Raw genomic sequence first — 13,925 nt, 5'->3', positions numbered from 1 at the left:
GTCTTGGGTTTCTGTAGGATCAAATTTTATTACAGGCTGATAGGAGCATTTACAAATACATATTACATTCTCTGATGCCTTGCATTCCTTAACGGATGGCAGGAAATAGAGCAGGAACTAGGAGTATCTTGTCCCTGAATGCAGAGTCATCCTGGAGATCATGCTGGAGTGTTACCATTATACTTTTTGTTGATATGCTTCTGATCAATATTGTAAGGGCACTTAGATGTCATTTAATGGTATTACTAGAAGAAATTTTCCGTATTTTTCTGTGGAAATCGATTTTGTGGTTTTCATAAGGTAATTTAGGTAGATGGATTGGAAAAGCAGTTTTAAACTCTCATAAATTATTAACATATTCTGTTAGCCACCTTAAGCTTCTGTACTTTGCTGTACTTGCAGAGGTGGATATAAACTAGGCAATTACATGTTCTGTATTCTTTCATAATGTCTCACTGGCTTTCCTAGTCTGAGTTTTAAATATTTTTTGTAATATATATATATTAGGTATTTGGAACTTGTTCCGCAACCAAAATGTGTTGGAAGAAGCATTATGTAATTGATGTGTTCGTTAGGTTGTATTTGCTCTTTTATCTTTTCTCTTTTTCCATCTTACTCCCACCCATTTTCCATTAGGCTCTACACTGCTTTTACGTCGATCATCTTCCAAAGCATGTTAGGAAGACCACTCATGATAAACAAAGTTTCTTTGGCCTGATTTGTGAGAAGGAATTTAAAGAAACTTTTTTTTCCCTTTTCCCCTTCTCCACCCTGCCTTAACATTTAAATCAGCGAGTTGTTCCCTTCTCTTTGACTATGACTTCAGACTTCAGACAATTGGCACCATGGTCTGAACAGCTGAAGAATTTAGGCTTGTTCTCCTTCCCTTGAGTTTTCTAGATAAGTACAGTCAGCCCCTGAATAAGTTCACCTTCTGTCAAAGTCCTTTCTCACAATTTTTTCCCAAAATAAACACTGTTTTTCATGTGTTTTTTTCAGCAGAACCTCCCTGTGACAATAATGAACAACCTGCATTTCTGAGCTAGGCTTAAGATAAAACAGCCAGACTCATGGCCAGAAGAAGAGTTCCCTGTGTTTCAAATGGGGGTTAAATGCTCATGCTGCATGCCCAAAGCAGTTTGTTCACCACCTCAGAGCTAAATGTGTCTGATTCCAGGGGGAATTCTTCTCCCTTGGGTGGCTGCATGGTGCTTGAGGCTGTGGTAGGAGTAGGGCACTTAAAGATAACACTTGAAACCTGAAGACAGGTTGGGAACTGCAGAAAAAGATTTCTTCTTGCCTGAAGAAATCCCACTAGGGCTTTCCAGTATTCCTCACAGCTGCAGTGTCTGTGTCAGGTTTTGCTCACACAGCCTTTTGTTACCAACTATCTGCACATGAATTCATTGTGCAGAATGAATTTTGTGCAAGTGGCCTTCTCCGAGCAAACTTTTTTTTTGGAGCAGCTAGAGTGAGAAGACAGCTCTGGCACTTTACCTCCACAGTAACTGAACCCAGGTAATTTGTATGTCACTGTACAGAGAGGTTTGTTTCTTCTCTTGAAGAAGTAGCAGGGTGGGCAGGGATTAGGAGCCTTAAATATAATCTGGGATAGTTTGATTAAAGCTTCTTAGGCTTTCCAGGATAATTTCCACCCCCCCACCAAGGATATATACTTTTGTAAACATATATTATATGGCTAGATTATTCTGATTTTTTTTAAAAAAAATATGTAGGCAGCTATGAACTTCATGTCAAAGATGGAGAGCTGCAGAGAACGAAATTTCAGTTTGGGTTGGTGGGAGTAGGATATGGACCCAAAAAGAGTGGTTTAGCTGTATTTTTAAATCCCCAGCTTGTATGCAAAGTTAAATCTTCAAGCTTTTGTAGGCAATGCTGTTATATATCATACTGGAGATACTGATAAGAAGATTGTGGGTTGCCTGTCAGCCCAGCTTGGTGGGGAGCCTGTGATCTGAATGGGCAGTTTCCTGGTCAGTCAGGGACCAAGGATTCCCCTGGACAATACGGTCTTTTGGGGCAGTAAGCTGGTGACTCTGTTTCAGTGGTCAGCTGCTGTGCACTATGCTATTCATGTTTGGTAATGCAAGCATATTTCATACCACTCTGTCCTCTTTTGTCTCCCAAAGCTTAATTCTGAGGAGCACTGGAGGAGCCACATGTTGCGCATTTGGGGGTTACAGATTTTTTTTTTATTAAACTTCCAGCATTTTTTTGTCCTTATGTTGCATCCCACAAAACTTTATCTCACTTCTTTTATTGTTCATGCATGAATTACAGGATTGTTTGATGTAACTGTCCCCATCCTTTCTGAGGCAGAAAATTCTTATGGGAATTGAATTTCTATAACTGGAAGCAGCTCCATGGGTCATCAAGTTCTGTGTTCACAGTGTGTGTCAGGTTGGCTGCTAATAGTTCTCAGGAAAGCCTCAATATACAAGGAGAAAAATTCAAATCCTGATGAATAACCTTCAAGGATTTTTTTACCAGTGTATCTGAGAGGAAAAGGTGCTATCTGTGATTACATGTATCTGAAGTCACTACTTCCAAAGTTTTACTGGGAATGATTAATTTCATTTGAAACCTAAGTAATAATTTGTCAGCTTTTACCAGAAGTACAACCACTACATAAATTTGATGTGTTCATTAGACCAAGAAGGGCATGTGAAATGCAAAATACTAAATACCTAAATAATGGCAAACTTTTATGGAATGCTTTTGGATTCTAGGACTTGAAACATGTAGTTACATTCCTTCCTTCTAATGCAAATGTCACTTTAGCACACTTGTGCATCTTGTAGGAGGAGCAGCCTCTAGAACAGGTATGAAGCTTAAGTGTGTTTCTTATTCTTTACTTTGCTTCTTTTCATTTGTTGTTCCTTTGGTACTAACACTTCCCATCTTCATTATTAATCACTAACCAAGAGGAAAACAATTTAAGCTAAGCGAATAAGAAACACATTTGCCAAAACTGTTGGTACAGACAGCTCTTGCAAGAGAAAGTTTCTGTGTATAATTTTCAACCTACAGTCAAGAGAAACCTCAGTCTGGAGGTACCTCAGGAGCTGGATCTCTGCACCATTCCATTTGAAACTTTGGATAAAGCAGGGGGAACCAGCCAGTCCCTTTGTCCTGATCAGCCAGTGCCCAGGCTGTATTTGGAGAGGAAGTGAAAGGCATGTGGAGAGCACTGAACTGTGGCAGCACTGAGATGTTAAAAGTTGTCTTGTGTATGTCTTTAGGATATTTTGTTCACCTGTGCAGTAATTATTCTTTAATTGTCCTTGATTCAATAAAAAATGCTTACAAGATAAACTGCGATTACAGGTAGGTCCCGAAGGAAGCCTTTGGATTCTTGTTGCTGTGAATCTTCAAGAAGCTAATCAGCACTTAAAAATATATACAATACATATTAATTCCCAAAAATTTAAAAAACTAGTATATTAAAGTATTTTAAATATATACATTAATATATTTAAAATATACTTCTAAGTATGATTATTTTTTAAAGGATGCTTCATCTGTCTGTTTATTCTTGTGCTTAGTAAAGTTTACGTTGTATGTACTGCCCTGTTGTTGCAAGATAAAGCAGCTTCTATGAATTTTAACTGACACTTTGGAAGTAGAAATTGATGATGTCTTATACTTTCTCCTCTGGCAGGTTCCAGTTGCACACTGTTTTGGGCCTCCAGGACATTACAAAAGAAAGTTTTGCACTGTGTGCAGGAAGTCCCTGGAGTCGCCTGCCTTTCGATGTGAAGGTAACTTGAACCCTACTTGTACAGCCATCTGTGTGCCACCCAGTAACCTACAGTTTCACTGCATACCTCGAGTGCTTGGGAGATTTTTGGTTTGTCTACTATCCATTCGTTGGTCTTGGGAAGGTGTACTTCAAACTAAGGAATAACAAACCAGCCACCTTTGATAAAGTGCAAACTTTGTTAAACCTGTATGCTTTGTTCATCTTTCCTCCAATTTGCTTTGAGCAAGTCTGTGGTGGTGTGCAATGTATTCCTGCCTGAGATAGGCAAAGAATGAGGAGCAATTATGGCGAAAGAAAGACTCGTCCTGATGCGGTAATTTATTTCTGTTTCCAGTGGAAACATTTGATACAGAGAATCATCAGGTATTCTTATTTCTAGAAAAGAATGTAGAATTTCCTGTGTTACTAGTCTCAGATGTCTGTTACTTGTAATGAGGATGAGGTACCTTCAATGGAAAGATATTTGAAAATATTATTTGTCAAAATAGTACTGCTCTGAGTGTTCTGACATGGATTCTCTGAAAAAACAGTAATTAAAGAAATCACTCAAATACCAGTGATTTTTTATTTGAAATGCATGTTGGCATGAGTACATGGCTGATTTTGATGTAGGACAGCTCTTCAATTCTCCCTTGACCTAAATTAAAATTGTCTATTAATTATTCAGTTGAGTTGTGAGGTTAAATAGAATTTACTGTTTTATAGGAATATCACCTCTGAACTGTTTAAAAAAAGTCTGATGAATGAAGAACCAATTCTTCAAGGAATTTTGTTGCTTCCAAAATTTTTGCTAAAATAAGTTTTGCTAAAGATTATGTTTTACTGGATATCGTTTTTCTATGTGTAGGGGAAGCAATCCTCCTTGATCAGGGCATTTTAGACTTACAATGGTGCAGTGTTTCTGTTCCTGCTTTTGTCTGTTGAGTCGTATAATGGAGGCAAAATGTTCTGAGTAGTGGGAATATGTCACTTAGTATAGTTACCATGTGACCAGGAAGGTTTGCTAGGACCAAACCTTTGGTAGGACCAATCATTTTCTAGTGCTCTAGGAAATAAGAGTCAGAACCTATGTGCTGTAAGATAGACATAATTTGAAAATAAAATAATTACCACTAGTTACCTCTTAACTATTGCAAATAGCTTGAGTTTAGTGACCCAATTTAGTCGAAGCTTTCTAAATTTTGCTCTCTTACTCACTTAATTCTACTGCTTTTGCACTGTATCCATTTGCTGTGGTCTAACCCCAGCCTGCAGCCAAGCACCACACACAGCTGCTCATTCCCTGTCCCACCAGTGGGATCAGGGAGAGACTGGAAGGGTAAAACCTAGAAAACTCATGGGTTGAGATAAAGACAGTATAAGGTGGAAAGCAAAACCCACCCACACACAAAGACAGCAGAGAAAAACAAAGTCGTTCCCTGCTTCCCTTGAACAGGCAGGTATTTCACATCTCCAGGACAGCAGGGCCCCCTCACACATCACAGTGACTTGAGAGAGCAAGTGCCATCAATCCAAATATTCCCTCCTTCCTCCTTCTTGCACGCAGCTTGAACTACATAGCAGGATGTCAGATGGTCTGGAATATTCCTTTGGCCACTTTGGGTCACCTGTCCTGGCTGTTACTCCTGTCAACCTCCCCCAGCTTCCTCCCGTGGCAGTGGCAGTACAAAAAACAGAAAATGCCTTGGCTCTGTGTAAGCCCTGCTCAAGAATAACTAAAACATCCCTGTATTATCAATCCTGTGTACAGCACAAACCCAAAACACAGCCCCATTCTCGCCATGGTGAAGAAAATTAACTGTACCCCAGCCAAAACCATCGCACAAGTGCGAAGGAATATTTTTTTCAGATATTTCTATTTAAGTGTTTGAGAACATGAAATACATGGAATTACATGTTGTAATTAGGTATTACAGATGCACAGAATTTTTTTTTATGCTTCGTTGAAGGTTCTGAATTGTCTTCCTCTCATGGGTTTGACAGTTTTACTATTTTGGGTGGTGTGACTTGTTCAGTAGCCCTCTTTCTGAATACTAGTAAGTCTACAACTTGTTTGCTAATTTTTTTAAATGTATTTTAAAAAGGGGGGCAGCTGAAGTTTATAAAATGCACGAGATTCTTCCTTTGTTCTTCAATAATGCTTGTGGAATTGGTTTAAGAAGTATAATGTTTTAGGCTGTAGAACTTTGATATCCAGGTGGAGATATTGAACTTTATTCCAATTTTTTTGTTTATTTATAATAGTTTAATACTTAGTTTAATACTACAAATCTAGTCTTGTTTATGGTGTTCATGTCTGATACTAAATTTAAGAACTTTTCCTGGACTCTTTACCATAATGAAGATAAAAAAGAGGGTTAGGATGGGTAATGATGTCAATCATTTTCTAAACAAATTATTGACATAATTAAATGTACTTGTAAAATAATATAAATCATTTGTTTTCCACTGTTTATATCGTAAAATAGAATAAACTTTCCTGAAAGGAAATAAAAGGTTTTAGCCACATAAATGATGTCAGGGACCTGTTCTCAGAAATGAGGATGTATGTGTATTAATCCATGGTGAAATAAATACATATTTCATTGGTAGAAATGACAATAGATTGACTCCAGATTCTGCTGACAGTTACTGATTGCTTTGGATAGCTATTTTTACTACCAGATTTCACTGGTGTCAGTTGAACCTGGACTCATGATGGTGAGAGTTGCTCTTCCTTGTATTTCCAAGAAAAAGGGGATGGAAAGTAAATAAAATAAATTGGAGTAATCCAAACATTTTTTTGTTGCTCAAGTTTCTTATTAAGCAAGGAGAAGCAGATTTATTGAAGAATGAGGCAGTTAACATTTTAAGGCTTTTCTCTCAGGTTCATGTGTCTGAAATTAATCAGGTTGGGTTTTTTGGCAATCATAAGTAACTTTCATAACTAGCTTGAAACAGAAGACCATTATTCTGTTACGAGTTAAATAATTATGCAGCTTATGGAATGGCTGATAAAGATGATCATTCTTTTTGTAGGACCTCTAATTTGATCTTAACATTCAAAAATATCCTCTTTCCTACACTGGGTTAGTCATCTTAAGGGATTAACTCCTGTGACACTCCTGCCATTTATGTGAAAGTATTTCATACCAATTCTGGGCTAGGTTTGGTGCTAGAAGCAGCAGATGTGAATTAGAACAGGGGTAAAACCCACTCTGTGTTCTCACAAAGTATAGCAAGGGGCTGTGCATGCCTGTGTTGGCAAAATTAATGAAAAAAACCCCAATGCTTCTGTAAATTCCTTGAAGCTGTAAATTCGTCTATGGGCACTTTTCACATTAGCAAGAGTATGACTCAAAGCATCTAGTTTGCCTGTTTAGTTGAATTGGCAGAACTGCAAAATATTCCTGTTACGTCTGTTAACAGGGAGAAATGTGAGTGGAGGATTCTACAGTGTGACTGTGCCACAGCTGAGAGAAGTTCTTGAGTGCAGTGAAGACATTCATCATGGGGAGCTGTGTGTGTTTGTGGTTGACTTAGTCATGAGTCTTTGCTTTGGTGTGATGGTAGATTATGTCTTCTGTGGGATTGGAATAACACAATGTTAATTCTGCTCTGAAAGAGTCCAAAGAGATTTCAAATTGGGTATTATTTTCTATGTAAATTAATTATGTTGTTTTCAAGATACTTTCAGATAATGTGCTAATATGTGCAGTTACTGCCTTCCAATCTTCAGGTTACAGTTCTCATATTTTTATTATATGCTTGGAGAAATAACCTGCTTGACCAGAACTGAAAAAGTATTTGAAAAATCTGATGCTTGTCTCATGCTTTCATTTACTTGATGAAAAGTCAGATGCCTTCCCAGAGCAATACAAGTATTTACAAAACAGCTACAGAAGGATCTTTTTCATCCATCTCTGTCTCTGAGGTCCACAGAGAACCCTCCTAACACTTGAAATGATGAAGCTAGGTATTGAGATCTATTAGTTATTGGCTGGGGGTGGGGTGGTTGTAACTCATCCCTTGTAGGGATGAAACTGTGGATTCTTTCTTTCATGTCTGGTATTTCAAGTCAGCTTTTAAATTATGGAAGTATTTTAAAACCAAAACTTGCCTAAAGTTTTACATGCTTCACTAAAACTTCTTCCACCTACAGAACCTACAATATTTTGGAAAGCAGTGTTAACCTTACTTAGGAGAGTGCTCTGGAAAAATGGTTTCCTTTTGTTTTGACAATGAAATAGTGATTTACCTTATATAAGGTGATTGACTCAAAGTAACCTTCAGGCACAGGTATGTTGGGAGTAAGCAGCAGTTCCTGTGAAACTGAGACAAAACTGAGCAGTTGTCCACATTTAACTTGATGAAATTGGAAGAAATATGACAAGTGCTGCTTGTCACCAAAATTAGCTTAGCCTTTCCTGTTTATTTTGTTGCATCTTTTTAACAGAGAGGAAGTGGGGGAACACACAAAACAATGCTGGTAAATGTCTTCATTGTCTATCTTTGCTGAATGTAAAGAGCACGGAGAGAACGTATGGTGTGAAAAGGGTAGTGGGGGACAATTGAAGGGAGGGAGGAAGGAGATGCAGAAAAACCCTGGGGTTTCCAGCCTAAAGAGTTCTCTTGTTTTTGTGCTTTTAGTTTGTGAGCTACATGTGCACACAGACTGTATCCTGTTTGCTTGCAGTGACTGCCGGCAGTGTCACCAGGATGGGCACCTGGACCATGTAAGTGCAGATACCTCTGCAGGGAAGGTGGTTGTGCATTTTGTGATCTAGAGAAGGAGCAGTCTTGGTCTTGAGTTTCACATGCTACCAGTTATCAAAGCTGGTTGCTTTTTGGCAGGCAAAGGACATATGTGACTTCAGAATATACTACAAAGAGTGAGATGAATTTAAATGCTGATATATATTTTGAACTCTTACTGAAAAGTCTGTGGAATATGTGCAACCTCCAAATTAAGAATTAAAAAAAAAATAATCAAGCATCTTATATAAAAGTTTGCTTTGCAAAAGCTGGCTTGGAACTCTTTTTTTTTTTTTTTTTCCTGTATGTTGAGCTGTTGGCTGCCTTGTATCCCTGGCAAACATTCTTTTATCCTCATATTTCCTGCAGTCTGACTAAGGCAAGACTGCCTGTTTTCTTATCTTCTCACAGTACAGTAGATACAGAATACTGATATCATAGGATGTTTTTTTTTTTAAAAAAGGATTTTGTTTTAGTGAAGGATTTTAGTTTTTTGTGAAGGAAAACCACTGTAATAAATTTTTTGATAATTTGATACATTTTCTTCTTTTAGTGAAATGCAAGATTGTTAAAAATTCATATTTATCTTAAGAAAAACTTAATGCCCTAGTCGCTGTTGCTATTTCCTTAGAGCTATTTGAATTACTGTTTTTTAAAGTTGTATTGAAGATGCACCTGTATCTGATTCATGTAATGCTAAGTCATGATGTGTTCCCTCAGGATACTTACCACCACCACTGGAGGGAGGGAAACCTTTCTTCAGGTGCTCGTTGCGAAATTTGCAAAAAAACCTGTGGATCTTCTGAGGTGCTCTCTGGCATGAGATGTGAATGGTGTGGCATCATGGTATGTTGTGCTGCTGCATGTATTTGTGGGAGCCACGTATATGTGGGCATGTGCTTATTTGAACAATTGATATAAACAGAATTTATTCACACACTCTATAAATATGTATTTTGTATACACTTTGTAAATACACTTAATCTTATTTAAATATATGTATATAATTATGTGTTAGGTGGGAAATTTGATTTTTTAAATCCTCCTCATAGTCACTTTAATGAGCGACTCTCAATGTCACAATGAAGCTTTGTGTAAATCCAGTGGAATTTAACTGGGCCTAATCAATTATAGATCTGTGGTTAGAAGCCTGCAGTCACTTTCTATGTGAAATCAGAATTTCTTTCAGATCATGAATTCTGCAAGGTTAAAGACTTACCATTCTAATACGTTTTCTCTTATTTAAGTATAGAATAGGTCTTGACCTGTGTGGTTGGGGTTTTTTTAAGCTGTCAATATCAGTTTCTGTGTTTTTCCATTCATATGACACGTGTTTATTTCCTGTGCAAGCTGATGGTACCCTTCAATAATTCTTCTGGAAACCACAGCTTTTCACACACTGACAAACAGTGTGCAGTGCAGATAACAATTAGTCCATCCACTTAATGCCACCTCATATTACAATATGATGGAAGTGAAAGTAGTACCAGATGAGGTGCACCTTTTCCATTTCCCCCATAGAGTGGAAGACCAGAGACTTTAAAATTCTCCGTGCAGCTGCATAAAAACCTTTTGTTTCTAATAGAAGAGGTTTGTGATCCTTCCAAGTCTCTTGACATATAAAGACTCCCCATTATTGGCAATACAAAACCCAGATTAAACAAAAAAAAATCTAGGGTGAAAGATGGGCCATTCATTTAATGAATGTGATTACAAAAGGTCTATATAATCCCTAACCTCAGTTACACTATTTCAGTCATATTTTGTTAGAAATAAATTTACTTTCTATGTGTATCACAAGTTCTTAACTGATGCTGTTGTTTATAGGCTCATGCTGCTTGCTATGTAATTGTCACACCAGAATGTACCTTTGGAAGATTAAGGAATATGATTCTTCCTCCAAGTTGTGTTCAGTTGTTTTCTCGCAACTTCAGCAAATTGCATTGTTTTCGAATATCGGAAAATTTGCATACAGAATCAGGTAAAACTTTCAAAGTTGAATGCAACTAGTTGATGAGCATGTGTAACCTAATGTCATAATTCAATTAAGTATATTATTGCTAATTTTTACGGGCTTGTGTGGCAATACTATAATTTCTTGCTATTTCTGGGACAGGTTAAGGATTTTTTTAATAGACAGTGCAAAATGCAGGAACTTCTGTTTACTGGTGCTGGGCAAGTTGTACACTATTCTTGAAACAAAGAAAGTGAAAATCTAAAATCAGAAAATTTGTGGTGTTAGTGTTATCATTGCTGGAAACACTTCTTATATCATGTGTACAGGTACTTTTATTTTTCTCTCGGATTAAGCTCCTATCCTTTTTAAAATTCCTGTGCTGAAACAATATCATGTGTCTAGGCAGGGTAATGTTCTGCTGCCATCTAGAGTGAATGTTTGTTTAACAGCTGTTTAGGAAGAATTTTTTTTTTTAAGCCTGAGGTACACCAAAGTATTTTTTAATTTATATTTTGATTATTATGCACATGTAAAACCTTTCTTTTGGTGCATGAATGGAATAGGAAAGGAAATGAAAGGTAGCAAAATACATTTTACTCATGAAAGTTAAATATTTGCAACTGCTCATTTCTCAACCTGGCAGATTGCTCTTGAACTTTCTGCTCTGAAGTCATGTTTGGTTTTGGTGAGGAGAGCTGATCATGAGCAAGACCCCTGTGTTCTGTGTGCAGAAGCTGTAGCAGTGGTCCTGCTACTGCATGAGCTGTGTGACCCAAGGTCTACATAACCCAGACACACTCCAGTGACCTGTCAAAGGAGGTCTTAGGTTGCTTTTGTGGGTTGGGTTTTTTTCAGTGAGTGTGTTTTCTTTTTCAGTGAATTTGCTTGCTAGTGGTCAAAGATGTAGTATAGCACCCACTTGAAAATCATGGAGTTCCTAATGCTTCCAACAAAAGTACGGAAAAAAAGTTACAAAAGAAATAATCAAAATAAAGAGTGGATGAGCTTGATTTTGCTGCAAGACTCACTGTGAACTTTGATTCAGGTCTATTGTTAGGTATTTCACTAGTGTCCAAAGGGTTTAAATGAAGATAAAGTTGTATTATTATAACTAAGAGAAGTTAATCACAAACCTTTAAAATAGAGTCCTTGGTTTGACTGTTCTGATGTTAACTATGTTTTTCTCTTCAACAGTAGTGTGTTCTTTAAATATGTCAGACTTTCTCTTTTTTTATTTTTAAATTACCTCTTAATTAAAATTGAACATAGAGTACTTTAAGTGAAAGAATCCAAGGTTTTAGCTGCACCTTCTAGTTTCTTCCTTCAATATTTTAAGAGATTGAAGAAAAGGTTTTCTATTTCAGGACTTATTCTGCACACTAAGTGTGTTAGTTCATGTTACACATAGTCAAGGTTTTTTTAAAGTAAGAATGCCTTTTTTGCATTTCTTTCATGGAAAATTTTGTCTGGTGCTTTGAATTGAGAGAATGCAGCCATTAGCTTGTGGTCAGAAGTAGATACATATGAATGGTTAAATATTCACTAGCTTAATTTGGACCATTTCCAGTGCTTTATTGTGACATGAAGGGGGAAAAAAAATCAAATTGAATAAAACTCACCTAGTTTGGAAAGCCAGAATACATTTTTATAGTCCTTAGCCTGCATGTCACAGAGGTAGAGTATAGCAACAACCTGAAAAATCTGATTTCTAACACAGGTTCTCTTTTCTGTGGCCTGTGAGAATTTCTGCCCCGTGGTCTCAACTCCTCATTATCCAATTGGCAGCATCCTCCCAGGATGGGAGGCTGCTGAAACCCAGGGGAGTAGGGGCCAAGCCATGGGGATGCTCCCGTTTCCTTCTGTTGCACATCTGTTACATACCTGTGAATTTGACAGCTGCTTCAGCAATTGACATCTTTCTTTTTTTCACAGTCAGTGAGCCACAGCTGTGGCTCAGCACAAGGCATGGTGAGTAATATTTGTGGTGCAGCACCTGCCTTGTACTCCACTGTGCATAAAGTGTTTTGTTCTGTGTTACCATAGCTGACAGTGCTTTTTAGCACCTTGGTTTAGCACCTACATGCTGAATGTTCAGGTACTAGTCTGGTGTCTCCACATGTCTTCTTTTACACCATCCACAGCCTGTTGAGCCTTGCTTCAAGACCTGTTGCTGGATGTTTGCCAATCTCAGTCATCTGCTGAAGATCAGATGTCAGCAGGTCACCGCCAAAAGCACCAGATAACATCACTATATGCGCTTTTTCTTTGCCCAAATTCTTCCTCAAAGGCAGAGCCAAGAATTGTCTTGAACTATTTTTCACATCAGCCTCTGCTGAGGAAACTCAGTGCTCTAGCTTTTTAGTCCTTCTTGTTACTCAAGTTCACAGAACAGGCCTTCATTTTCTAACAAAACCCCACTAGCTCCTGGCATGTGCTGAAAGTTACCAAGATGTGTTGTGACTCCAGCAGCCCCCTGATCCTCTCTTAGGATGTATTTGATGCCCCTCTGACAATGAAGCAACTCAGGATGGCTGCCCCAGGAGCTGCTGCTGCTTTTCCAGGGGAAAGGTATAGACTCTGGATGGCAGATCTTGTTATAGATTGTGTGCATGTTAGGGATCTCTTAGGGGAGCAAGGAACTCCTTTGTTGGAAGATAATTAGCACTTCTGTGTGATGGCAGGCTCAATAAGAAGTCCTCCTGACGTGGCATGCACAGAGGGTGCTCCTCTGTTGCCACAGCTGACAAAGGACATGGCTCATAAGATTGTGGAAAGACCAGTCTGAGGTACCAGAGAAGTGTTGGCAGTTCCTGGATGGGTTGACTGCTGCAGGCATAGCTCTTCCCAAGCTGGTTGTTGGGAAGTGCCAGATGACTTTTCCCGTGCAGTGAAGGAGTGCAGCCATCATCATGGACCTACTGGGGACCATTTGTCAAAAGTGTCTTTTGCCACAGTGTAAATGCTAAGCTTCATCACCAATGTTCAGCAAACATCTCTGTGCTAAAAGAGACTTCTTTTAAACTCTTGAGGTACCAGGACATGCAATGGTAGAGCAGTGTGGAGCCCCTTCCTCCAAATAACAAATTTCAGAGAAGTCATTGAACTTCACTGGAATGGTTTCAAGATGCTGTTGGTGTAGATTTCCCCACTATTCAGACTGAAGGAGAGAGTGTAATAAAAGAAGTTTGCTTCTTTTCATCCAAATGGAGAAAGAAGAGGGTTGGGACCACTCAGGAGCAGTCATTTCCTATACTTATATTTACCACTTCATTTTTTTTTTTAAACTTAATTATCTGGAGTGAAATTTAAGAAGGCATTCAGCTTTCTCTTATTTCAGGTTGTTTCAAGACCATACTGTCTAAATTTCCCTCCGGTTTGAAACTTGATGTTTGTCTGTCAGCTATAACAGGGAAAATATCTCAACACTCTTCATATTTTAAAAGCCAGAAC

At 38.1% G+C, this 13,925-nt stretch overlaps 1 protein-coding gene across 1 annotated transcript in view; it reads left to right on the top strand.

The window, feature by feature from the left end:
• Window positions 1-13,925, top strand: part of DGKQ (diacylglycerol kinase theta) — an 88,116-nt gene that overhangs the window by 28,953 nt on the left and 45,238 nt on the right. Inside the window, exons 3-6 of the mRNA XM_023944307.2 lie at window positions 3,683-3,782; window positions 8,414-8,499; window positions 9,239-9,364; window positions 10,346-10,499. Coding sequence (XP_023800075.2) covers window positions 3,683-3,782; window positions 8,414-8,499; window positions 9,239-9,364; window positions 10,346-10,499 — 466 coding nt within the window. The remainder of the gene's footprint in view (window positions 1-3,682; window positions 3,783-8,413; window positions 8,500-9,238; window positions 9,365-10,345; window positions 10,500-13,925) is intronic.

The sequence above is a fragment of the Cyanistes caeruleus genome, chromosome Z (assembly GCF_971803275.1).
Source record: "Cyanistes caeruleus chromosome Z, bCyaCae1.hap1.1, whole genome shotgun sequence".
NCBI lineage: Eukaryota > Metazoa > Chordata > Aves > Passeriformes > Paridae > Cyanistes > Cyanistes caeruleus.
This window is presented reverse-complemented; position numbering and strand designations above follow the sequence as displayed.